We start from the raw sequence: 26,932 nt of genomic DNA, 5'->3' as shown, positions 1-26,932 counted from the left end.
CCGAACAAATATTCGATAAATCACTGCAAGCGCTAAGCACTTCCTCCAAAATGAACGAAAGCCTAGGGGTTTGTCTAAATTAACTTATACATCTTTCTGTCATCATGGTCAGTTCCTTGTCTCCCTTAGTCCAAAGGTAGAGTTTCCTTTGTATAAGTTTTATTTTCAAATTTTCCTAATGCGCACGTAGGTCGATTTTTTTTTCATCTGGTTTTTGTTGGCCCGTCAATGTGTGCCAGTGTTTGGTTTACTCGGTACGAAACATTCACACGACCGTAACATGCAAAAAACGGAGCGCGAAACACCAACGCAATTATCACAACAGAAATGTCACACACACACACGCTGGTTGAATGAACTCGGGAAATCAAACATGATTTACGCGTACGGTATTTTTCTACATCGTAAGTAGAGTGCTAAAAGTGTACTCTAAAGTAGTATTCATTTCGGTGTGCCGGTCGGTGATTTGTGGTTGGGTTATTATCAAAAAAAAAAACAACTGTTTAACAATCAGAGCAATGGGTAATTATGGAAACAGAACTTTCGTAACATTCGTGTTCTCTAGTGGTATCGCACACTCCGCTATCCAAGATGATGCCCCGTCACCTTGGTGACGCGAACGATTGCTAGGGCGGGGTTTTCCTTCTTTTTTTTGGTTTTGTTTAAAAAGTGATGAAAATTTCCACCCATCCCGCATGAGCAAAATACGCACACGCGGACGGGGATCGTTAGGTTTTGCTACTATTTTATAAGTATATAGATTTCTCTCCACACTATCACTTTACAGTATGGGTTTGTTTGTTTTTTCTTTTGGTTGCTAAATCTAGGCGCAATAGACGAGAGCTTCAAATATCGTGGTGCAAAATTTTACGTTATTCGATTGTTGTAAAAACGGAGCTACTGAGAATGTACGTCTAGTGTAAAGTTAACTGCAATGTACGATGGCGCTGCGCTAAACAAGCAGCAACTGCAAGAGAAGAAGTACGCGTGAATACTATTGCAATAAGATTAGTCTTCTGTTGGAATTACTTTGATTTTTAACTCCTGTGCGACCCTGCCTGGCTGATCGAACGCCGCGATCCTGTTTGTCGATTTTGGTATGTGTGTGTGTGAGAGGTTTTGTGATTGATATTTATATGTTATTAATTTGTTGTTACGTTCTGTAGCTGCTTTTCGTGCCCTTTGCAATGCTAAAGTAGACAATATACACAACACACTACAGTATAATTTGTTGCTTGTTTGGCATTTCCAGTGCAAAACGATGGTTAAAAGTAGTTATCCTTTACTGTTATCCTTTAGCACAGCTAAACAACACGTACGTTGCTGTGTATGGTGCGTTCAAAATAACCATCACGAACCACAATTGTAGCTCTGGGAGGAGATATTAAACGCTCATGATGTTTACAATCAATAAATAAATGGTAAAGTAACTGAAAGCACCAAACGCGGATATTGGTTTCGTAAAGCTAATTCAATATCACGAAAATACGTTCCATTATAGAAAATGCGAAATACGGTTTAAGTAATAATATTTCCATCCGCTCTCACTCACTCTGTCTTGACGAACTTGCCCATTTCTTAAGCCCTTAACTTCCCTTTAACGGTGGCTTACTCTACGAAGCTAAACTTAGACGCTAAACGAAACAACAGCCTTATTTCAATTTCAATTTCCTTCTCCAAAAAGGATTCCGGTGGGTGGCCGCCGTTTTGGCGACCACCGTTTTTAGCTTCAGCAGCAACTCAGCTTCCCACGTCGCCAGCGTAAGTAGGGTTTCGCCTTTCGGGGTTGATTGTGTGGAACGGCGGTTTCAAACGTTTGCGCACATACGGGAAGGTACGGTTCGGGATACGTTATAGACAAAGAGACGTTTTGTTAACAGTAAGTAATCAATTCCTTTGCTGGAAGGATTGTGTTTGTTGCCAGATGGTTGATTAAAACGGGGGTTTTAACAGGGGTTTTGTCACACGTTTAGCAGTCTCACACGGGTAGCATTAAAATGGATTGACATTTCTAGTAGTAGTGTAGCAGTATTTTACCTCGAAAATTTCAAAACGGCACTACAAAACATAAAAAGCTAAACTATACACGTTGATGATTTATGTTTGTTTGAGGACCAAAGAATGTTGATGTTAAGCGTTGAGATTGGAATAATAAGTGGTAAACACTAGAGAGCTAGTCAAAGGAGAAAGATTCTTTAAAGGTGGCGTCTACTTCTACACATCAAGACTGGAAAATATCGTTTCACGGCTTCTCGTTAGCACTAGCGTAACAGTGTTGTCATGGTTCGGTGTATAAGTTACATCTAAATGGGTTGTACAAGTTGAATTCCCAGGCAAGCGAATTTCATGTGATGTAATTTTGGCAAAAAGGTGTCAAAGGTGAACAAGCGGTACCACACCGAAGGCGCATTCGTATTGACGGAAATGGTAAAGCAAACGTTTTAGTTAGCACTATCCGATGGATAGCCGGTAGCGTTGGACGAAGCGCTGACACTAGCGGAGCGTTGGAAAATACCGAGCGCCCGTTTGCGGCAGACGGAAAGGCGACGCGAGCGAAAGGGACTCTTTCTACCGCCACTGCTGCTACCAACCGGATTGCCGCCACTACCCGTGCCGATCCTGTCCATCTCCTGGTCCGGACCGGCATCGTACTGTGTGCGTTGGCGGTGCATCGGCAGCCTGCCGGTAGCACTAGCGGTGGTAGATACTAGCATTGACGAGCCCAGCGAGTACTGCCGAAGCAAATGCTATTCTCATTGGCCGAGATTACCCTGGACGCACTGCAGACCAGAGCACAGATGCAGCATTATGATGCTAAGCGCCTGCACCCGCTCCTCGGATTGGCCCGCCAGGAAGGCCGATCTTGTGCTATCGTGTTGCTGTTGTGCTGCACACTTTCCCTTCGCATCGGTGATTTCTAGGGCGCAAAGCAGCAAAATGCAGGTCGAATCGAAATGGGGAAAAGGTAAGTAGAAAAGAAGGAAATATCCAATATTAAAATGCTGCCTTTAATACTATAGCAAAACGTTTGATTGTATAAAAACCTAGTGCCATTTTTTAAAGAAATGCAAAGCTGACTAATAATATAATATGTTCAAACGAAGAAGAACATTTTAAACGCATGAGAAAAAGAGTAAAATAGTTTAAAAAAACTAAGAAGTATGAAAAAGAGGTGCAATAAAAATTTAAAACGGAACAAAATGGTAAAAACCGAATACTTCCGGATGTGTAAAATAGATCGAACAAAAGCACAAGAACAAAACAGTTAATAAAATAAACGGATAATGCTGTTACAAACGTAAACTAAAGTGTGTGTGTATGTTTATTGTAAGTAGGTCTATTGCGAGTTGAAACGTTTATCACAATACATCACATCCAATCAGGTGATTGTTCTGGTCGTTAATAAAAAAGGAGCTTAAATTGCCCTGAAGTAACATGCCATCGGTTAAGTACGATCACTGCATTGTCGATGTTTCCTCCACTTTCTAGTGCACAACTCTCTCCTATCAGCTATCAGCTATTGCTTATCGTATCACACTGTGTCAAAGGGATTAAAAACAGCTATAAATCTGCCGACCTACCTTTACTGTTAGCGTTAGCACCTGCGCCACTACTACCACTACTACTATTACTCTCCTTGGGCGCGCCTAGCACGGACTGGTTGATGGTTTCGTAATCCAGCGCTATGTGCAGTTTGGAAAGCTGCAAAGAGAGTGCAGGGAAAGGATTGAGTACGGCGCACAGTGGGGGACGCACTGGTATCACCGGTGCTCACCAGTTTGTTAATCTTCTCCGTCCGCACATCCGGCTCACAGTCGCCGTACATCGTTTTGCTGCTGCTCTTGGCCAACGCCATCAGCGTATCGGACGGACCGTACTCGATTAGCGGCGCCGTCAGCTCAACAATCTGCTCCATATTTAGCTCGTTCACGTCCTCCGGCAGGCTTTCGAGCCGCTGCGTTACCAACAGGAACGGGTTGGCGCTCACGTTCGCCAGCGACTGTTTGCGTGGCGTGTGCTGCGGTGTCGGTGGCAAACTTTTGCTGCTCGGGTTCATTCCACCCATCGTCGGAATCGAAAGATTGTTGGCCGAATTGACGCGCTTCAGACCCTGCACGAGCAGATCGCTAAAGCTTTGGCGATGCGTTTCGAGTTTCGATTTCGACACGATCTGCTGCTGCTCTTCGGCTATGTCTACGAAGTCTTCCACCTCTATTGTGGGCGATTCCGGTTCGGTCACTTTAAACTCTGGCTGTAGTGAACCGGGTGAGCTGACCGGTGCTGGGACCATTCCTCCGCTCGCTGTCGTTGTCATTGTGGACGTTGAAGACGATCGTTCAACTGTGGCTGCTAAGGCCGTTTCGTTGGCTGTACACACGGTCGAACTTTGACACTTGTTGATGCACTTTTTGTGGCAACACATCGCACAGTCCCGGCACTGGACTGCATCCTTGAGCCAGATTTTCTTACCACAGTAATCGCACTGCGTGGTGCGGTGAAAGTGTGTTCGAATGAAATCATGTTGCTGCTGTGGCTGTACTTGGGCCGGTAACTGGATTCCACAGGTGGCCGATGGGGACTTAACCTCAAGTAATCCATCCGTTCGATCGTCGTCCAGCTTGTCTGCAGAACCTCGGCTAATAGTAATGAGTCGTTGCTTTTTGTTCTCCCCGCTCATAGCTTTGCTCGGTGTCGCAGAAGAACAGACCAGCGCACTACCATTCCAAACGAACGAGAGCAGCACATCACCGTAGCAATAGTTTTGATCAAATCCAGACTGCATCGACAGAGGATGATTTGAACTGCAATTTTACAAGCAAACATAAACCTATTAGTATCAATAAAAAAGACAAATTTGTCCTCAACATTGAAGATTATTTCCCCATATACTAACACATCAATCGCTTCCGGTGGCAGCAGCGGATACTTTTTCAGATGGTGTCCCAGGTGAGATTCATTGCACTCCACCAGAATACTGTTGATTGGTATGTTGAGATAGCCAAGCAGCCGGTTTTCTTCATTATTTTTGCCAAACACGCTTAGGTTTAGGTAAGAGTATTTTTCCATTAGTTGAAACGTGCATGGATCGTCCAGTCGAATGAACGAATTGAACTCTGCATCCACGGACGAATGCTGTGGGTAACAATCCACGTTCGCCTTTGGCTTTCCACCACCACCACCAGGGGCAGGATCGGAAAAACTACCTCGAGGCGTCGATTCCATCCCGGGTATAATTGAATCACGACCGGCAATGGTCGTCGCTTTCTTCACCGGCGTCGTGCCGGGTGTGTTTGAGTGGCTCGATTCACCGCCACTGTTGTCTTTGGAATTGCGTCGTACAAGCTTGCGCTCGCGTAGTACCGTCCCGCTTGCGCTACTGCTACCGATTTGCACGGCTTCCATGTTTTTCACAAAAGTGATGTTTAGGTTGGGATCTATCTCCTCGAACGCTTCCTCGTAATCCTCCATCAGCCCATCGTTCTTTATCTGGCCGGGCACCAGCCGCTCGATGCGCAGCACAAACATTGGCCGGTTAAGCGTCTTTATCACCTTCGGCACCTGGCTGATGTTCGTCACCCGTTTGCCCTGTATCGAGAGCAGTACGTCACCGCGGCGTAGTTCCGCTTTCGATGCGGGCGTGTTCGGTATGACCGCATCAATCAGCACCGTCTGTTCGCTTTGCTTGAATACGATACCGATCTGCTGGTTTTTGGCCTTATGAATTTCGATATCGAGCGACACGATCATCGCGGTTTGGTCCTCCTGCTGCCGGGCCACAACCCACGGCATATGGGCCAGCGTGAGCGTACAGTATACGTGCGTCAGCGTGCGTATGGGAGCGTTTAGACGGGATATTTCAGCGATCGTCACCTCCAGCGAACCGTTCGGTATAATTTCGTTGAGTTCGTAGTCCTCTTCCACACGGTGGAAAAATGGTTTATATCTAAAACGGAGCAAATGGGCATAATTACTAGCAGCAAAGCAGACAAATACACGTGTCATACGCACCTTAGTTTATAGTTGGGAAGCGTATGCTTCCGGCGGATCGCTTTCCTTATCTGGTTCGAGATCAGGCTGGTAATGTTTGATTGCATCTGGCGACCCTGGAAGTGGGACTGCACGTCCAGCTCCACCTTCGGATCGTTGATGAAGCTAAGCGACCAGTGCGTGTACGGTTTGCGCGTGAATTGCAACCGTGCCAGTCCGGACACTTGCTTCACACGCAACGCCAACGATCCCTTCTTCCCCAGCACCATGTCCGCGTCGATCGTTAGCCGAAAGTTACCCTCGTAGTGTAGATCCAACAGCACATCCAGGCTTTCGATGTGACCCTCGTCCGGATGCAGATCGACCGCATGCAGACGAAAGTTTTTTATCTCCGGAAACTGACTGCCCAAATCGAGATCCCGAATCTGTAAGCATGCGGTGACAGCTGTAGAACAAATCGAACAGTTTCACCCAATCGGCCACATCCACCACTCACCGTCAGCTTATCAAACAGCTTGCCCGTTGTCGTCTTGCTTATCAGCTCATCCAGCTCGAGCGATAGCTTCCGATGAAACCACTTCCGCACGCGATTCGATTGCCGCAGCTCGAAGTAAAGAAACTGCAGTATCAGATTGATGGCCATTATCGTGGATTTGCTTTCCTGATCCGGTGCCTTGATGTTTTCCAGCAGCGTCTGCGTGGCCGTTGTGGAAAAAAAAGAAAGATGAAAGATAAATTAGAAAACATGCGACACAAATTGTTTGCAGTGAGAGGAAGCGTTGCCCATTTCGTTGCCATTTCGCCATGGGTAGCCGCCATGTGCAATCAACGCCAATAATAACCGACACAACAAGTAGCGCGTTACTAACTCATATATTTCCCACAATGTCAACACCGGCGAATAGGGAATATACCCACAACAGGATGGCGGACCCAGCAGGATGTCGCCCACGTGGCGTTCCGGCTGTTGGGATTGTTGTTGCGCTTTCCGGTTGCAACATAATTCCGCTACTGCCTACAAGGATACGCCCCGGGGATCCGAAGCCTTCCGTCCCCGGGACGCGTGTTTGGCACGGTTTTGTGCAGAACGTGCCTTTTGTGTGCTAGAAGGTGAGGATTTGTTTTCGCCTTCATGCGTGGGTCTTCCATTTTGGTGGAAAAGCAAGTAAGTTTGGTACTAAAAATAATGCTAAGGAAGCTTAACACCCACGGCGGTGGAATTGCAGTCGAATAATGTTAGCAATTACACATTCCACGTGTTGCGTTGCGAGGGAGGAATTAATAAAAATGTTTTAATAAAGTTGATTAAATTGAAAATAATTTCTAAACTTCCCCATTCAACAGTCACATTTATTTAGCGCTTTACAGATTCTCTAAGGAAAATATATTTTATTAAAAAAACTATATTCATCATGTTGTAAAGAAAAAAAAAAATCTCTATATTGGAAAGCTTCTACGAATTTCCGGAAATTTTTTTGTGTTGTAAATCTCTCTCCCTTATTGGAACAACACACCGCGAGATTTTGATGGGTGTCTTTCCTGTTTTTCTTTTGCTGAAACGTAAATAACGTCCAACAAGTCGCATAAAAGTCCTTCCAACTGATGCCTTCCGGCGGATCGGCCGAGACCGCTGTGTAGCAGCACACGCCTTTTCTTCGAAGGGAAGTCATGTTTGCGCTTACGGTTTGACCCGTCGTTGGTGTCGTTGGCGTCGTCCTCGCCATCAAACGCCTCCGGATATTCTTGCACTTAATGCCACCGCGTTGTCACGAGTGACGGTAATTAATTAGGACGGGCTCAGTGAATTATCTACAATATGAATTTGTTTCACTTGGAGACCGTTCAATTCGAATGAAGCATCTGCGGCACCATCCCTTACGGAGGGGGTGGTAACCTTTAAGCAACCTTTATGTTGGCCACGCGTGCCGAGCGTTCATTAAATGGATGATTTTGTGTGCGTTACACGAAAGAACAGATACGAGCAACGAACACACAGCATTCGACAAATTTAGAACCCGTAAACAAACAACCGATAAATGATTTTTCTTGCAGTAATTTAAATAATTTTCCAAACTTTTCTTATCAACCAAACGAGCAGCATCAACGAGCACGTTGTACCGATGCCGATCGAAACAATCATCGAGATGTGTACGGCGAGCTTCGTAATGTTGTTCACACTGCCAATGACGCACAGCTTCAAGCTTTTGAATGCTTCCCTCGGTACGGTGCAGTTACACTTCGACATATCCTCGATCGAATATGAGCGGCTTGATGCCGGCACGTTGTTCGTCCGAGGCGTAGACGATTCAAGGGTCGGTGAATATTCGTAACCCAGGCGAAACACAATCTTCGATGTGCTCTGCACCATCAGCTGGTAGAACGTTGCGGAATTGGCCGGATCGATCGTACCGCAGCGTTCCAGATCCACCCGGATGTGCTCGTAGAACAGATCCGTACAGCCGGTTTCCTGATTGATCCAGAAGGTGAACCGGACGAGCAGCTTCAAACCGCAGAATATCTTCAGCACTCCCTCGACCATCGCGGTGGAGTTGAGTTGCTGTTCCGATTGTACGTGTACCGTAATGCAGCGAAAGTCTTTTATCGGCTGCAGTATAGCCGGCAGCTCCATATTGGACGGCTGGTCAAGCGTCTTGATATCGTAGTACCGATCCGGTATGAGCAGGGACGCATTCGTGTCCGGCGTGGCGATCGTTCGCACCTGACATGAAGTTGTTGAAGGTACGGTCGGGTCGAGCATTTCCTCCGAATCATAATCCGATTCCGTTGCTGCAGATCCTTTACCCACAGACGGACCGTTGTGGGTCAAAAATTGGCCCAACGTACCTTGCAGGATGGCCATAAATATAACGGTACAGAGCACTAGCGTCACAAATCGCGCCCTCGGGTGTAGCATTGTTTGGCACTGACTGAGTTGGAACGTTAGATCCGGCGGCTCGAACGAAGCTTCCACCGGCTCGTCATCGCATTAACCGACTTGATTTGATAATAATTGATGGTAAACAATTGTTGCACCAACAGTGGCACAATGAGAAAATAAAGTAACCTCAGTGCTTGAGCAACAACTTGATATGTCTACAACTAGCCTCGCCCTTTCGGAAGCTGAAATTACATGACTTTGACTCTTCCGATACGGGTAATTTGAACCACAACTAATCGGTCGTATTAATCACAGCCTTAAGCCCTATTACCAGGTTGAGGAGTCAAATAATGAGAATAAATCGAAACGTTCGTCATTACACACTAGAAGAATAATAGAGCGTTATCTTACTTATTGCAGCAGATATGACAGTTACGCGGAGAAATGTAAGCGATCCCATTTTTCACACGGAAAAAGCCCCATAAAATCCTCACCAGACAAACCGGGTGGCCTAAATATCCCGGCAATAAATAAACTCCATTCCACATGCTCCATTCGTTAGTTCGCTGAGTTGAGTGGTAGCGCGTCCCTAAGGAGTCGGATTGGTGGTCGTAAAGTTTACAGCAACCAAGCCAGCCAAACACCGTGCAGGACATCTTCGCGCAATAAAACCAAAGTGATAATGAGAGAACAGTTCCTTTGGAGATGAAACGATAAAAACAAAAACACGTGTCTCCAAAACATAACTTCCACGGAGGCTGAAAATGGCGATAGCTTGTCCTCTATTCTCCATCGTTAACAGGTGAACGAAGGCCCAGTCGTTAGAAGCAAAAAAAAAACCCACACACACAGAGAAGCAGTAACATTAAATCGTCAGTATTCCCCTGGCTGCGGACGAACATTCATTCTTATTAGTTTTGGAAGAATGAAGGTGGAAAATTATGAACCAGGGGCCAGGGCAATAGATTGCAACGCTAACCCGATGTGAACATTTTTAATGATGTTTGTCTAACTGGTCTCGTAACTGGTTCCGCTTAACCTGAGGGGCTGTGTGGTCTTTCGGTTTTGCTAGCGCCGAACAAGATTGGAGTCCCACCGGTGCGACACGTTGCTCAATCTTTAACATCACCTACCCGGTGAAAGCCAGGCCCAAACACCATGCGGCTGCTGCAGGTGTTTTAACTGCAATCAATAACTTAGCACCGGTTATGTAAGGCGGGACGAAAATCCTTTCCGTGACGTCACGGAGCGATCTCTGGAACGGACATATCGTAAAGCCCCGAACTTGGTACACGGTAAGGTAGGTTTTTCATGGTGCCCGCTGAGAGGATAGGTGCCTGCTTTCGAACGAGAGACAAAGCGTACTTGAAAGTACCGAAACTACAGCACGGCTACTATTTATATCCGCTCATTATGTGCTTTGTTCAGGCTGGTTTCGTGCAGCAGCCGGTTCACATTTCCACCGTATCCGTTTTCTGCCGAAACGGTTTCAAATTCCCACACCGACCGGTGAGTCTAAAAGAGTTTTGAAATATTCAAAGCACCAACACTAAACACAAACCCACGGAGCGGAATTTGGTGGAAATTTTAAACTTGAAAAAAAAACGATTCGTCTACCACTGAACAAGGACGATGATTAAGCAAACAACAATAAAGAATGCAGCTTGCGAAGCTTATAAAGCGATTAGAATAGAGGATGCCATTTTTTGTTGTTGTCATTCTATTATGGTTATCGGCTTTAATTGAATCCCCGCCCGGGAGGCAGCGCATTCACGTTAGATTGAAAAAAAAATAGCTCTTTTCATTATGCTTTTGCTTCACTCAGCCAGACATTTTCCAATTCATGCATCCGACCAAATTGAGTAATCGTGAACAGCGCGTCCGTTGGTTTAAGGATAGAATCAGCTGGTACAGGCACCAAACTTGCTCGGCTGTGCATACTCTTCATCAACTAGGTCGACAGATTGTGGTAAGGATGTCGTGCATGTGTGTGAAGGTGCTCCACGAACCAACCGAACGAGGAGCTTTGACAAATGAAAACGGGCAAACTGCACGCAATAGAGGAAAAAAAAACCTCGGGCACGTTAGAACCGATGATGGTGGCTCGTAGTGAAACCCATCCATTCGTTTCACTAACCCGTTTTTTGATAACCCCTTTCGGGTTGCCGTTTGAGAAAAAAAAAGCGCAGAGGAAATTCCTCCTGTTTTCTTTTGTGTGTTTTCACGTGGAAGGAACCCATTGCTGCCGTTTGCTGCCCATTGATGGGACTCCATTGCACAAGGACATCCGGGGCAGTGTGTTCGTGTGGCGCATCGAGCTTTTCTGCGATTGCTCATTCGTCCCACCAAATCTCGAAAACCAATCTCCAAGCTCCACTCCAAGCCTGTCATTCCAGCTGCTGGGCGCGGAACGGTCTTATCGGTCCGGGAACAAAACCACCCAGACATCGAAGTGGCCTAAAAGGAGAAAAAAGTGTGCAAAAGCATGAATGGGTGTGATGTATTCCGTGTGGCGTTGGGGTTCTCCGAGGAGTTGGTTACCCGGGTTTCGATGGGATTTGTTGGAAAATTTTCTTACTCTCCGGGTTGCGGATGGGCACCATGGGCGTATGGATACGGTGGGTCACCCAACATGATGAAGCATTCTTTCGCAACAACTTTGCCGTTCCTTTTTCGCTCTGTGCGCCTACCGGCACGCTGCGAGTGGTCGCTTCCCCATTGCATCAGGCCTTAGCATATTTAAGGTTGGGAAGAGTATGGACGAATGGGTTAAAACTTCTCAACTTGCACCTTTTTTTTTTGGTTTCATCCGCAAGAACTTCTGCAGCGAACCGTGGGTGTTGGGGCACCGTTCCGTTCAATGTTTTTTTTTTGCCGTCCATTTCTCCTGCTTGCTGAAGCAGAAGGGTTGTCCTTTTGATCTGTCTTAGGTAGGGCGGCTGCGTTGGGTAAAAATTAGCATAAATATTTGCGTACCAAACGTGCAACTGGTGAGGGCATGGTGGGCGACCGGTAGGAAGTTACTTGACACGGTTTGTTGCTGCTTTCCCGTGCTAGTCTCGGGGAAGTAAATTTAACTACCAAAAATAATTTACACAAACGCGTGGAAATAATTGCGCGCAACAGCTGACGGTTGTGCCGGGGAACATTTTCAACCGCAATGCATATTTCTAATCCATTGAAGCTTCCGGTGTGGCTTTCGGGGAAAAGTTTAATACAGGTTGTCGGGTTAAGATTTTGCTCTGGTCCCTCCTGTGCCATGACACCATGTCGCGTATATGTTGAAAATCGATCCAATGCTTCATTAAATCGCAATGTGCTCTTGACTCGGTTTGCACCGCTTCGTTCGTTCTCCTCAAACCGTTTTGCATCATTTATGGCACCACCATCAGTTTTTCGATTATTCATACTTCATAATCCAACGGATGAAATCATTTCGACGAAGGCATCCGAGCGGATGGTTCGCCAGATTTGTAGCAAAAAAACGAAACAGAATTTGAACGTTTTTTCAAGCTGCTTAGTGGAAATTTAATTTAAATCCGGATTGGCCATCCAGTTTTTATTTCGGTAGAAGATTTAAAAAGTGGAAGTAAAGTAGAAACGATCCTTTTTAAATTAAACATCACAACATTAATTTAAAAACGAAGACAAGCTTTCAACTACGTCTAATTCGCAGAATCACTGTTTTGGTAGTAGCTTACTTATGTGTCTGAGACTTTAACTTAATGCGTATTGCTTTTCCAGCACTGGCTGTTGAACTATCTAGTATAAGCTTCTTAAAATAAAATAGAAAATCTCACAGTTTCCATAACATCCCATCTTCCGTGCAATACGAACCGCCGCTCTGTGAAGGCTTCTCTTTGTTCTACGTATGATTCGGATGCTGTCAAATTATCGATCCAATTTTTGGTTTCCTCTTAATTGAGAAAGTTTGCCCACCCAACTGCAGTGTTGGGAAACTTTCCATTCCGTAATTTATACACAACTACGGTTGCGGGTCCGGGGCCCTACTTTGGTCGTGTCGGTTGTGTATTGTAAAATAACTGATGTCGGCTGATGTCTTCAAGTTAAGGTAAGTAACTTCCAGTAGATCCCACCTTCGGCAGGATCTTCTTGCTATGAACCGATTCTTTTCGGGGGTTCGATCTGGCAGTACGTGCCACCGTGTATCTGGTTGGAACTTACATTTATTATAACTGGACAAAGACAATGGAGGAGCCTCTGCAAAGGCGCTTTGGGGCGACCCGGTGGTGTATTTGGTGGCGATTCTAGACACGGCAGTTACAGAAAGCCAGAATTGGTATGCTTCTTGAGATTGTTGTGCCGGTAAGGAGGAGCATACGGAGCCGCTACAATGACGACCTCTACGAGTTGTACGACGAACTCATTGGCGTGCAGCGGATTAGACTCGTCAGGCTCCGGATGACACAGCCCGGATTATTCTTTTAGGTCGTCCACATGGACAGAGGAGATGTTGTAGGCCGTGAGTATTGAGATGATGGAGTGATGATGTAGATGGGTCCATGAGAAAGTGGCAGATCAGAGGGGATTCCTTGAGTAGACGAATCTAACTGTAGGATCCCTCGTTATCACTACTCTCCCTGCTGAACCTTTTTAAAATAAGGGAATTAAGCTAACATTCTTCCCGGAAACTCCAAAGAGACCCTGTGTTTATGTTCTCCGGTGGTGATATCCAAATGAAGATTTTCCTCTTTTTGTAGCAGTAAAATATGACCAGCTATAAGCTCTGTATATGCATAGACATATCTGGATTCACTAATAGACGATGATTTCCAAAGTATAAACTGTCACGTAGTCAAAGTCCCTAGCGATCCTTGGTGATATCTCTTGAAGCTTGAACATTCTTCATACACTTACGGCGATCTTGTCCATGTAATTCACAAATGGTTGTACAGTACTATTAACGTTGTTGTTCTTTTTGTCATGTTCTTTGATAGATTTTGACTTCAGAAGGCTTGGCTCCCAGTTCAAACCTTGCAGCTACTTGTCACTCAGCACAAAGAACTCGGTAAAGAGCTCCATAGATAAACCTAAAACTGAATTGAACTGACGAAACAATTATTATTAAGATATCGGTTAAATGTTCCATTTGGGCTGTGTACTTTAGCCGGTTCCTTGGAAACTGTTATATATATTTAGATTTATTCCTGAAAACGATCGCAAAGTTCTCAGTAAGACAAACCATTTTCTCAAGAAAAAATACCGAACTTCTTATCAACGCACTGAATACTCCTCCTTCCTACACCAGGACGGCAAACACCAGAGGAATGTAACGAATGGCACACGCAAAGCCATCAATTCATGTCGCACTCTTCCTTCGGCAGTCCGACAGCACTCGAAATAAAAACCCAACGCAATCGATGAGCCCATCAACGGGTGTGCGTAACATTAGGACAACGGGTACGTGTCTGTGTCGTAAAAAAAATGAAACCTGCTATCAACCGAAACCCCGACTCAATCCATTCGATTGTACCCGCAAGGCAACAGTCGGTGGTGCCCGATGTCGCAATCGAAACAAAACAAAAGACCGCCAAAAATTGTGTTGGTGCTAATCACGACCGACAACCTCCAAGGAACATGGATAAGGGTAGTCGGGGCATTTCGAGCACACCGGTGCATCATTTAACCGGAACGAACCGCCCTGTGGTCCGGCTGACGGTGAGTGATACCGAAAATGTGTCTTTGCCGACGACTCACACGCCAGTAATAAAAAACGCCCTCCATTCAAGCAAACCTTTCCTCCACTGCAAGGGAACACTTTTCGGGAAAGTAGAAGTTTGCAGTAGGAATGGCCGAAAGTAGGTCACGAGTTTTCGTGCCTGTTTTTCTATACCCCTGTGGCAAAAGCGGAATAACTTCGTTTCCCGGTTTACCGATCTTCTTGCTTGCGATGCTTCTCACACTGTTGGTTGAATGCTTCTATGCCATTGCGAACGCACAGCGTTGACCGACCCTTACGACCGAGCGCACACACTCTGCCACCAACGGCTACCAAGGCAACCGGAATAGTGTCACGAAGGCTATGGTGAAAACAGTGATAAGTGCAACGGGAAAGCGGAAATTGGGAATTTCAAAATGGGACTTACATCGGGCAGGACGTATCGTTCGCTGAAGGCCGATTTTCGCTGGTTCTCCTGCTCTTGGTCCAGTTCCGGCAGGCGGAAGTAGCGTACGAAGGCATAGTACTGAATTAGCAACATCACCACCGCTCCTATCACGCACGACATTAGGCAGAACAGGAGCAGATTGACGAAATCCATCGTGAGGCCTTATTTCTCCTGTTGCAGAACCGATGGACAAAAGGGCAGCGCGTGCTTTGATTATGACGCTGGCAAAAAAATACGTTTGCCTTAGACTGCCGGAGGTTGTTGCAGTGCAATTCCTGTCCGCCGGTTGTTTAAACACTACGCACTACGAGTAAAATCACTTTTGTTTTCAATTACACGTGCAATCCCGTTGGCAGGCGGTACGTTCGACCGAGGAAGGTGGTATGACTAACTTTTAATCACTTCCGTTTCGACGCACTTGCTGGCGGAGAAAGCCACTGTGAACGCGGGCCGATTTCGTCACCCTTTGTGTACGCTGCTATCGTTTCAGGAGAAAGAACGCAAACCCGCTACATAGCTAGCGCCACCGGCACGATGCACCCTGGCCTTGTGGCAGCCAATTTCGCGCGTCACCCTACTGGCTGCAAACATTATTAATTTAGCACTAATTCACGCTGGCACCTGTCGCGATCGACCGACACAGGTTAATGCAACGACACAACCCTCAAAGCTGTACGCATTTTCACACGCAATCACCGTGAATCTAGCCAACCCACAACCAAGCTTCAATTACGTGAAAATGGAAAACCTTTTTATCGCGCACTAGTGAATGTTGCTGCCTCAACATCCGCGAACGAAATTAATTTGAGGCTCACGGGCAGCAGAAAATGCTTGCACCATTGTTGTTGTTGTGCCGTACCGATTTGACAGCTTACAGTGGTACAGAGGTGAACTGGGACAGAAGTGAAATGTCACTGGAGATGAAATGAAATTATGCCCCAGACGCGAAACAAACCTTGTTTGGGAACTATTAAAAGTTGTGTTTTACGAAACTATGACTCTTTTACCATAAAAACTGTTAAATTAACTAAATGAAGTGGTGGTTTGAGTTCAATTTCTAAAATATTTGCATAACACACCATAGCCGAATTCTGGGCAGTGTACCCATCGCACAAAATTTGACATTTAATCGACAAACGTCAAATAACATAGTTTATTTGATGTTAGTAGTCGTTACAGGAAATAGTGATGAAAATTACACAATTTGTTTGAATGTTGTTTACTTTGTCTTTTAGCTTGCACTAAATTTTCAATGAACCACTAACATAAAAATTTCCGTTTGATCGATTTATCTCGATAGAGAACCAGTTTTAGCTTGGAACTGTTAAACAGCATGAGAGTTGCTTTTCGTTCTCTCCAGCTGAAAGGAAAGAGTTGGAAAATTACCTTTTGTGAAGTATAATCCAAAATATTGTCATAAAGCAAACAGTAAAAGTATAAATATTAGTTCAACTTAACAAATAACTTTCTTGGCAATCAATACATAGTCCTAATTCATGTTGAATTCGCCATCTTGAATGGTCTGAATCGTCCGGTGTCCTTCGCATGACATGAACAACACACTCTGGGAGTCTGATTCTGGTCTGGTGAGTCTAATTCACTATACGATAGCGAAAGTTGTATGAATATTGTCATTAGTATCATGTGTGAGCCATTATACGACCATTGTATTTCTGTTTTAAAAATTTTTCTGCCACACTGTGTACCATTCATTTCATCTGTAATAAAAAGACAAACACTTATTATTTGTGATCGTTTTAAATTGATTTTTTATTATTCCGTAACGTTTTCATCCTTTCAACGGTTGTTGTTGTTTTTTTTTTGCTGACTTTTGTTTTCTCATCAGAAATATTGCTAAATATAAAATAGTGAAAAAATGTACAAATGCTGTGAATGCGTCCGAATCGCGTTTAAGAACCACCACGTTTTTCGTTCCATCGTTATTTTTTGTTGTTGTTGCAAAACTACTACAAGTGGCAAAACTGAACATTCAACATCTCCAAAACTGCAAAATGGCTTACTGCCCCAACATCTTCGCAACACACTCAAACTGAGAAGGGACATTTAAGCAGCTGTACCGCACCCTTCGTTTTTCTGTTTCGGTTTCTGTGTACTAGCTGGCTTTATTGGTATTTGCTGTCTGTTGCTTGCTGTCCGATTTCTATCGATGTGTCCCTTTGTTTTTTTTTTTGTTTTTTTTTTTGTTACCTATGTGTACAATTTCACTGTTGAACATCACAATTTATGATTTGCCTCACTTTACTGTTCATTACACCTTTGCTTCTGTGTGTCTGTCATTACAAATGCGGTAGCTGAACGTGCCAATGAACCGGTTTTGAAACATCTGTTTTAGCAATGTGCAGGTGCTCAAATTGAATTGTTTTGGTTATGAAACATGCTAGAAAGCAACATAACTGCACAGATTAAGCATCGTTCCGTTCGTTACGTGAATAAACCCATCGGTTTCCTTTATACTTGTAACGCTAAATGAAGCAGTGCACAACTGCCGATAAAGGAGAAAATGGCAAAAAGTTTGAAAAGGATTCGCTTGTGGGGTAGCGTGTGGCAGTATGAACGCATCGGTTGATATTGTGCTTCGATGGGAATTTAGTTCGCTTTGAATCACTATCCCGCACTATCCCGCACTATCCTTGTAATCTAACGCCCCCTCGGCCACCGGTTATCACCGCGCAAGCAATCCATGATGGCGAATAAGGTTGATACTAATAAATGTGACGTTTTTCCGGCCTTTTTTGTTGTTGTTCTTCGCAAAAGTTACCCCATACAACACGGTTCCCTTTGTGGCGTTTTCCCAATCCTCCCCATATTCCTCTCGTTTCGATTAAAGGTAGTATTGGCAGAGAGTTCTCTTTTATTAATAGTTTGCGATTTGCGGTAAATGTAACGTGACCACACTACGGCGTGGCATTACGCCACCTAAAACCCCTACACCTTCAATAGCTCGATTTGCCTATATATGTACAATTTCGCATCGCTACGGCATTTAATAATAATAATTATAATAATAATAGTGTGTGTGTGTGTTTGTGGGTGTTCGTTTTCTGCAAGGTGAAATTGGAATTGTTTTGTTTTTTTTTTCGTTTAGCTAGTGAGAATTCAATTGGTTTGTTTTGCGTTATTAAACGTTATGTTCTGGCATCGTTAAATATTATCATGAGTTCAGGTTTTGTGTATATACTCGCACAGCTTTTCTGATCCCTCCCGGAGGGGCTGAACGCGTTCGTGTGTTTGAGTGTGCGTTTTTTTTTAATTCGCTTAAGGTATTGTTAATGGTTTGAAATAGGTTTTTTTTTTGCGAGAGCTTTTATCTATCTTTTTAACTTCTTCTGCGTTTTAATATTCGCATGTTTCTTTTCAACACACAAACACGGGAGGATGCTTAGCGCCAGTGTTCGTCTACCCTTATTATCTCCTAAGATTGCGGCAAGTTTGGAGGTCGATTTGAATTAGCTTAAATTAACCTACACCCTAAATTGGTTGGTTTTAGCTAAATGTCTAAATGTTATCTTATCACTTTTCCAGTTGTTGTTTTGTTCATTTTGTTGTTGTTTGTTGTTCTATGTTTTTCTAGCTTGCTTTGCGTGTCCTGCTTCAAACTATACTTGTTTCTTCGTTTTGTTTGGTTGCTGTTGTTGCGCTTTCCTTTTCTAATTGCTTAATGTTGTTGTTTTGTTTAAATGTTTGGTTTTTGGTTTCATCCCCATCCCAGATGTAATATGAAATACTATACGCGATTATTAAAAGGAAATGTATCTGGGTTACCTTCTTGTCTCAATAATGCGCGTGCATAAAGGTGAGCCATTTCGTTCTTGGAGGGGGATGTGATACTGGATGTATGCATAATTTTACAACGCAACAAACATCAAAACTGTTATGCATTATTTCTTCCATTTTGCTTCCGCTACAAAGCCGATGAAGGTGTACGCTTTTGGAGCTGACGAAATTGGGGAGAAAACAAGCAGGGTTCTTCTATCGTATAATGGGTACGATTTTTTATTATGTAAACAGTATGTTGCGCGATGCAAACGGAGGACGATCCTTCCCGCTAACCCGTGCGTTGATTTAATTTAATTCTTTGCCATTTATTGCTATAACCGATTCATTTTAGCATAGGTTTCCGGTTTTTTTTTCATTTTATTTCACTCATGGTATCATTTGTTGTCTTGTATTGAAGCAATCGATTTTTGATTGTATCGACAAATTTGCGCGCCTGCACAGGGCGCCAGAGATTATGCTATCAATTCTTCACCCACGCACACACATTCGCGTACCGTAACACCGTGTCTTGTTAAAGCTTTATTTAAACTCTGCCATTTTTGCAACGAGATTCTATCAACTATCTACCCGAACGCAATTAAGCCTTTAAATAAACATTCATTCCTGGGTTTATGCTTGTTTTGTTGCTGCCGTGGAACAGTTGCGCTACAAAGTGCGTACGCTATGGTGCTTTCACCTTTCCGATTGCTGATAAACATACGGTTAATGAGTATGACGGAGGACGATAAACCGCAAGTTATCAAAAAACGCAACAAACAAACGGCCACGTCCCTACCACGTGGACAAAACACAGGAACAAACCGCCGTGTTAACGATGGATGCTAAATTGGCATTTAAAATTGGAACGTATGCGTGTATGGTTGATATGATTGTATTTTGTTTTGTTGCTAGAAGTAATCCGCCTAAAATGAAGAGAACACCTTCAAGCAATGGTTTCTAAAACGGTTCTACGTGCTGCTTATATCGATCGTATGTATAGATCACTCTAGGTCAATTCCTATCATTAACTACCCGCCCGCATGTACGTTCCATGCTTCCTATTTACTACGAAGATAATCAAAAGCTAGGAGAGCGCAAAACGGAAAAAAACGGTTCCCAACAGTTGGGCCACCGAAGCGACCGGATTGCCCTGCACAAAGTGTCAAACATGTGCTAAACTTTATACAACGCAGAAAGCATAACATAAAAATAAAACAATGCAACGAACTAACCGCTCCACCATCAACTGTGTGGTAGAGCTTTGTAAAACTTTAACTAGAAAAGCATTAACTCGTGGTCTCGAGCAAACGGGAACACAAGTAAACATATCTAACCGGAACATAACGCAAAAAAACATCCAACCGTGGAAAACAACATTTCATCTAACAAAATCCCAGCTCGAACACGTGGTATATTACGATGCGTTCGTAGACTTGCTTTCCCGCCCGCCTACAGCCAGTAACGGTAGATATAAACTATGGTAACGAGTAGTATACTTTAACGTAAACGCAACAGCTGTTCCGGGGTATTGGGGATTTTGTGCTAAAAACTCAACCAGATTGCTTAGATGACGGTGGATGCTTAATACTTTTCCCCCCCCTTCGAAACCCAACAAAACACGAAGGTTGTGACGTTAAACGTCTTGTAGTTGTTTGTTGCTAAACCCTAGATTGCTTCTTCACTCAATCTCTTCCGATCCTCCTCGTTCGCTCACGTTTACATCTTACACTTTCATAATCGTTGACTAATGTAACGCCGTTCACCATATTGCTTTTATGCAACTAGTATTCAAGTACTTGCGTGCAGTGCTGTTGCTTAGAGGGAAATGTTCGAAGAAAGATGATAATTCGATTTGTGTATGTTTTTTTTTGGGGCTAAGGGAAGCTTTGCTTAACAGTTTACTATATTACACGCGCAAGATTCGATCGTTTGGCGGCATTCTTACGGTAATGATTCAAATCAAGCTCCTGCTGCCACCGTTACATAACTCGATGATGACAGCACTAATGCACTAATCTAGTCAAATTTGCTCATAATGTGTACTAATGGATGGAACTCGATGCGTTATCGTTTTAATGCGCTTGCTTGCGGAACGGGACAGAGATTTCGGGTCAGGTAATTTTAAAGCCCTTCCCTTCCGTCTCCCCGATTTTTCACACTTCCCCTTCCCCATGCTTATGCCAAAAGCAGCGTTATCTTAAGCGTTACAAACTAGCTGCTCCTGTACTAAAAAGAATGAAAACCGAACCTAACCGGAGATTAATTTGATCACAATCGTTTGCAGGTTCGCCAGCACTGCTGGTATGCTCCGCTGCAAGTGTACCTCCGCTGCTGGGCTGTGCCGGTGCGGAAGAGCGGCCCCGTTGGTTGATTGGAAGCGGGGAGTGCCGCAGCCCGGCGCCGCACGGATATGCTCGTTCATTGCTGCTGGTTTGGCAGTGGAGTTGGATAGTTGCATTGATTTCGTTGTGTCGTCGGTTAACCGGTGCTAGCACCAGTCACCTTCGTCCGACTCGGAGTAGATGGAATGCATGCCGACCTTCGGCTTGTAGCCGTTCAGGGCGGACGAACCGAACGAGCTGCCCCCGGTGCGGCCCAGCGTGTACAGATGCTCGTAGGATAAGGGCTCCACGCTGAAAAACGTAAGAAAATGGTTTATGAAAGGTTGTTAGGGATGATTGATTCTATTCAGATAACAAATTTACAAAACAAATAACCCGTTAACCACTTTACTTGAGAAAGACTCGGGCAACAAAATCGTTGCACTGTAGCGTGAGGAGTAGATTGCGATAGCTGTTTTGTCGTACTGGTACCAAGCAGTAAAACATTTTATTTGAATTAATTTAAACTTATAGGCTTAAGTAAAGATTTTGATTATATAGTTGTGGATTTATCAACATTGAATTAAGTCCAAGCCAAGTTCAATAAACGGGTGACAATTTTAGCAGCGGGTACTAAAAAATTTAACACAACGACCGAAAGGGTTAAATAGCGCCTAAAGCTATGCAATGTAGTTCTTGCATTCTGGACTTAATGTGAATTTAAAAAAAACCAGACTTTGATGAACACGTGGTCTACAACAGATTTCAAATAATATTGCATACCTTTTGGCGTTGCGAGTATTGAACTGTTTATGCACAGAGCGAATTACGCCTAAAGGTATGCAATAGGGCATATTTTTGTATTAAAAGTCTGTTTTGTGACCTGCATCAGAATTAATATCCGAAATTAACATAATTGTATCGTAAAATATTAAACTGCATACATTCAACTGTTGCTATGGATGAATAATGCATTAACAACCAAACTAAGTGATACGTGTTGGTAGCATATACGCCAACATCGTTCACATACCGCTCGTACTCTGTGTCCCGGGCTGAATCACGTGCGCGCTCTAGCTCACGCTCAATTTCGAACAGTTCCCGCTCGGTGTCGCGGAACACGTAGCGCGATCCGTAATCCCGTTCCCGCTCCCGTAGCCGTTCCCGTTCACGATCCCGCTCGCTTTCGGTGTGGTGGTAGATGCGAGGATCCCGAGGTATGTCACCCCGTGAACCCGGCAACGAATGAACACTGTACGGCAGGGTGTGTGTGTTTAGTGCCAGATGTAGATTTTGCTGCAGAGTTGAAGAGGGCCATTAGGTGAGTTTGTTGCAGGACGATAACCGATTGCTGATTCCACTTACATGAGTAGGACTCGTGTTGAGCTGCGGAAAGTTGATGTTGGTGGACTTGAGCTGCAGCGTCGTCGGCTTGATTGGTCTGGGCGGCAGCCTTCGTCCAAAGTCTCTGTGTGATTGTAATACTGGGTACGTGTGCTGGATGTACGGGCGAGACACTGTGGAGTGGAAAGAGAAAGAAAGTTGCAGGCAAGCGTACCGTACCCGGGTTTGGCGGGACAAGGCGGGCAAGCCATCGCAGCACAGGTGGGTGGGGTGGTTGGTGGTGGTGGTGGTGGTGGTGGTGGTTGTGGTGGGTGGTGGAGAGAAATCGGGAAGCAGAGTTGTTCGGTGTAGGAAAGATCCGAGAGTTCCAAGGACATTTGAAGGGATTGGTTGAGAAAGGGGAACAAGAAGGGAGGAGAAAGAGAGAGAAAGAGAGAGAGAGGAGGGAGGACATATGTTAGTGAAAGTTTGTTCGGTGGGGCGGTTCACTCGATCGATAGTCACCGATTTCTTCGCGATACCGGTCACGTTCCCGTTCTCTCCACTCCTGCAGCCGTGCCGGACTCGGGGACCGTGAGCGTTGACCGAGACTAGTCGTACCGTAAGGATGTATTCTACGATTGCACCGATGGTGGGCACTGATCTGCGTATCCAAGCGACTGGGCGAGGGCGAACGTGCCGGACTGGTGGCTACGGACCAGGAACCTTTATGTTACAAAATGTCAAATCTATGTACAGTGTGTTTTCGTGTGGGTTTTTTTTTTGCTGTTTGTCATATTTATTTTCATGATCACTGATCCTGTTGTATCCTTGGCTGGATTAAGACTTTAGTAACCTTCCGATATTGAGATGGGGCGATCGTGCGCCGCTGGGAACATTGTCCGGGACGACCCTGCTCCCAGCAGCCTACGCACACCACTCCCCGTCACCCGAGCACCCTATGATCCCCAAGTTCCCGGTGCGAAATAGGGGATCTACCTAAACGAAACTATCAAAGAACTATCTTCATGCGATGGTTTCTCAGGGAGTGGAGGTGTTGCTTTCTCTTCTGGATTCCGAACAGAATCCTCCGAAAAACATCCTCACGAATTCGCATTCACAGCAAGCAATGGTTCAATTTCAACAGTTTGCGTGACTTGGAATTTGGAAGAAGTGTCCAATTTGAGCTCCTATAAGTGATCTTCAATCAGTATTGCTTTAATCTGATAAAAGGGAGTGTTTGTGTGTGTTATTGGAATGTGTAAGAGTAGCAGTTGAAAATATGCTATATAGAACGATTTAAGCATTTGCTAGGACACAACACACGCTAGACATTACTCGCTACTGCTAGTCAACGGAACGGCATTCAGACGGAAAACGGGTTGGAAGGAACAAGACACCATAACAAAGATTGAAACCATTCTACCGGTTCTAGATGAGTTTTTGCTTGCGTCTAATGAAATCGTTGTAGGAAAGGGAATGAAAGGGAAGAAGCTTTACGTTTGGTGTCCCTAACCATCCCTAGTAGATGGAGAGCTTATGTTGTTTGTTGTTGTTTCTTGCACTTTACCACGGGGCTCTATTCAAAAGGGGGTTCATGCTAAAGCGAACAAACCGAACTCAGTGTACTCGACGGTACGCCATTTTGTTTTGTGAACTCTGAAGTCCAGCGTCAGAATCGCGGTCCGCGGAACCGCCATCATCCTCACCAAACACCGCGGCCATCTGGGCGCAATTGATCGCTATATCTATCAGGAAAATAAATATCGCATAACAGGACTGGAGTGCCACTGTTGAGTGAGTGCTTTGGTTGTGCACGTCCCGCAACCGGCACACGTGATTAGTCGCGCGTGCCCGTGCGGTTTCGTGCGATACGTGTAGTAGTAGTAGTAGTAGTAGTGAGCGGGGGAAATGAATAAGTGAAGCGTGAGAGATGATACCTCTATGATATCTACCGCCATAGCCATGACCATAGTGGTGCCTACCAATAAGATGGTCCCGGCGGGCGATCTCCACCACGTTCGAGACGGTCTCCGAGAAACCGATATCGTGGTGCAGATGCCTCGGGCTTGGCGATCGTTCCAGTGCTGATCCACGTCTGCAAGGAAAGGAAGAGCAACGTTACGTACGGCTTCCTACCACCCGACAGCTACAGACTACTCACTGCAAGCTGGGCGATCGCACATGTCCATTCCTTTGATCCGGATGCAGATGACCGTCGTCGATGTACGGTTCCTGTATCTCGTGGTTCTTGTGCTCCTGGAGCTCCGGTTCGAAGTCGTACCGGGCGCCCTTATTGTTGCGCCAAGTTTCCAGCATCAGTATGCCTGCGTAGATCTTGCCGACCGTCATTTTGCCGGTGTTCAGCACGTTGTTCGGTGGTACCAGCAAATCAACCATCTTTTTCGCCTGGATTGGCCATATTTGTCGGATGGTTTGACGCAGCTCCATGTCGGCCTGATCCATCTCTTCAGCTGTGAAGACAGATGATATGAGTGTCGATAATTGAAAGAGTTTTACAGCGTAATCGCCTATTACCTGGTCGCATTTTAATGCTAAGATTTTCCCGAATCAATGCAAACAGGGTCGTAGTGAAGCCGACCCTTCCTTCCTCGTCCACCGGCATGTTCATGCGTATTAGCTTTTTGTACGCTAACCGATTGGGACATTTGTTTCCGAACCCGAGCGGTGGTGCCATATTTTTCAGCATGTCGTACATCTCGGTGTAGTGTAGCTTCCCACTGATGGGTACAGGATTATAGGACAAACAGCAATTAGTAACCTATATGAAACACAATATTGAAGAACTTACGATGCAGATGGATCATATTCGGCCCATATGCGAACAAACTCATCCAAATGATGTGCCCCAAGAATACTAGAATCTCTGGTCAGATAGTCAAAGTTATCCATAATGACAGCAACGAACAAGTTCAACATCTGTGAAAATGGTAAGAAATGAGCTACAATCTCTCCGGGAATACGTTCCGCACTGAAACACTCACCAAGAAAGAGCAGAAAAAGATGAATGATACAAAGTACCCGTATGCCAGTGTCGATCCGCAGGTTTCGTTCGGTTTGTTTGCCCGTGGATCGCAGGGGCGTCCTTTCAGACAAGCCAACATAATATTCGGCCAAGATTCGCCGGTAGCACATCTGTGGAAAAGCCGACAAAAATTGCATTAGAACAAAAAAAGTTCAAAACATACGCTTACATTAAATAAGTTTGCAACTGGTGACGCCTGAATGTATGCAAACCATGTAAATGATAGCTAACGTCATGTGATGTTACATTAAATACATTTAGGCGTTTATCATAGCAAAACGATGGTAATCGAAGAATCTTACCGAAATAGTAACATTAAACCGTCGAGGAACGATCGGAAATTGTTGTGACGACTGATGGCGGTATCGGGATCTAGTTCTATGTTTCCAAACACCTGTCACAGGGAATGGTTTCATTATAAACTCAAGTTATATTGATCGAGTGCTTGCATACACACCTGCATACCAATAATGGCGTAGATAAAGAACAGCATCGCAATCAGCAGGCAAACGTAGGGCAGTGCTTTGAAGGATTGGACAAAAGTCCAGAGGAGGATACGGATGGTGTCACCCTGGCGGAGCAGCTTGATTAAACGGGCGGCACGGAACAGCCGCAGAAATCCGACATTGAAAGAGTTTTCCTGCGAGCAGCAAACGGTCGTGTTAAATCTGTTGTAAATTCCGTGCCTGATCTCACATGCGCTACTTACCCATAATAATAAGATCAACGCATCCACTATACTACCGATTACAGTGATTAAATCGAAAACATTCCAAGCATCTTTGAAAAAGTTCTGCAATTGGCGAAGAGTGACATAAGTAATGTGTGTGTGTGTAATGTTGTGTGGATATTTGAGGAAAAAAATCGTCCATACCCTTGCGCCAAATCCTATGATTTTGAGTACCGTTTCCACACTGAACATGCCGGTGAATATCATGTTAAGGTACTTCATGAAGTTTTCCAGCTTTTTGTTCTGATCGTGACACTGTACAGGAAAATGAGAGCAGTAAAATCAGCAAGGTGAGGTATAGTGGAATGTGCTAAGCTGTTTCTTTACCTTCATCATCAGCAGCAGCGTGTTGAACACAATCAGTGTCATAATGAAGTACTCGAACGGTGCCGACACGATGATGCGCCAGACCGTGTACTTGAAGCCGGAATGTTTCGTTGGGATGTAGCGCTCCAGCGGACGGGCACCGATCGTGAAGTCGATGCAGGACTTTTGGTTCTTATCGATCTCCCCATCCTGCAGCTCCGCCTCACCCTGCTCCTGGAACGTGATGATAATCAAGGCCACGAAGATGTTCACGAAGAAGAATGGAAACACCACGAAGTACACCACGTAAAAGATGGACATTTCGATGCGGAAGTTCTGTATTGGTCCCTCGTCTTCGTACGTCGCTGCCATCGAGTTCTGTAGCACTCTGTTGCGGGCAAGAGAATGGGAAGCAATTAATGCAAAATGCTGTGT

At 44.8% G+C, this 26,932-nt stretch overlaps 2 protein-coding genes across 2 annotated transcripts in view; both read right to left on the bottom strand.

The window, feature by feature from the left end:
- Positions 1 to 168: 168 nt before the first annotated feature.
- LOC128304685 (PDZ domain-containing protein 8) lies at positions 169 to 15,149 on the bottom strand. Its single transcript, XM_053041896.1, has 7 exons — positions 14,974 to 15,149; positions 6,485 to 6,682; positions 6,010 to 6,413; positions 4,895 to 5,944; positions 3,776 to 4,802; positions 3,582 to 3,702; positions 169 to 2,917 (listed from the first exon to the last, which is right to left on the bottom strand). The coding sequence occupies exons 1-7, from the start codon at positions 15,145 to 15,147 to the stop codon at positions 2,754 to 2,756; spliced, it is 3,138 nt and encodes a 1,045-aa protein (XP_052897856.1). The 5' UTR covers positions 15,148 to 15,149; the 3' UTR covers positions 169 to 2,753.
- Positions 15,150 to 16,750: 1,601 nt separating this feature from the next.
- The window catches only part of LOC128298132 (voltage-dependent calcium channel type A subunit alpha-1-like), a 23,369-nt gene continuing 13,187 nt past the window's right edge, over positions 16,751 to 26,932 (bottom strand). The window contains exons 12-25 of the mRNA XM_053033872.1: positions 26,519 to 26,885; positions 26,336 to 26,446; positions 26,171 to 26,254; positions 25,919 to 26,101; positions 25,764 to 25,855; positions 25,421 to 25,571; positions 25,228 to 25,355; positions 24,954 to 25,156; positions 24,580 to 24,889; positions 24,356 to 24,516; positions 22,941 to 23,141; positions 22,458 to 22,609; positions 22,126 to 22,388; positions 16,751 to 21,404 (exon numbers count right to left, since the gene is read on the bottom strand). Of these exons, the coding sequence (XP_052889832.1) occupies positions 21,260 to 21,404; positions 22,126 to 22,388; positions 22,458 to 22,609; positions 22,941 to 23,141; positions 24,356 to 24,516; positions 24,580 to 24,889; positions 24,954 to 25,156; positions 25,228 to 25,355; positions 25,421 to 25,571; positions 25,764 to 25,855; positions 25,919 to 26,101; positions 26,171 to 26,254; positions 26,336 to 26,446; positions 26,519 to 26,885 (2,551 nt within the window). The 3' untranslated portion in view covers positions 16,751 to 21,259. The remainder of the gene's footprint in view (positions 21,405 to 22,125; positions 22,389 to 22,457; positions 22,610 to 22,940; positions 23,142 to 24,355; positions 24,517 to 24,579; positions 24,890 to 24,953; positions 25,157 to 25,227; positions 25,356 to 25,420; positions 25,572 to 25,763; positions 25,856 to 25,918; positions 26,102 to 26,170; positions 26,255 to 26,335; positions 26,447 to 26,518; positions 26,886 to 26,932) is intronic.

This window comes from Anopheles moucheti, chromosome 2 (assembly GCF_943734755.1).
Source record: "Anopheles moucheti chromosome 2, idAnoMoucSN_F20_07, whole genome shotgun sequence".
Classification (NCBI taxonomy): domain Eukaryota; kingdom Metazoa; phylum Arthropoda; class Insecta; order Diptera; family Culicidae; genus Anopheles; species Anopheles moucheti.
Note: the sequence above shows the minus strand (reverse complement) of the source record. Positions and strands in the feature narration are given on the sequence as shown.

What these genes read in the sequence shown, in the direction of transcription:
- LOC128304685 (XM_053041896.1), bottom strand. Translation starts at nt 15,147, where the DNA reads ATGGATTTCGTCAATCTGCTCCTGTTCTGCCTAATGTCGTGCGTGATA. An exon ending in AGCTGTTTGATAAGCTGACG is followed by an intron (nt 6,414 to 6,484) that starts GTGAGTGGTGGA and finishes GCATGCTTACAG; the next exon opens with ATTCGGGATCTCGATTTGGG. An exon ending in CGGAGAAGATTAACAAACTG is followed by an intron (nt 3,703 to 3,775) that starts GTGAGCACCGGT and finishes CTCTCTTTGCAG; the next exon opens with CTTTCCAAACTGCACATAGC.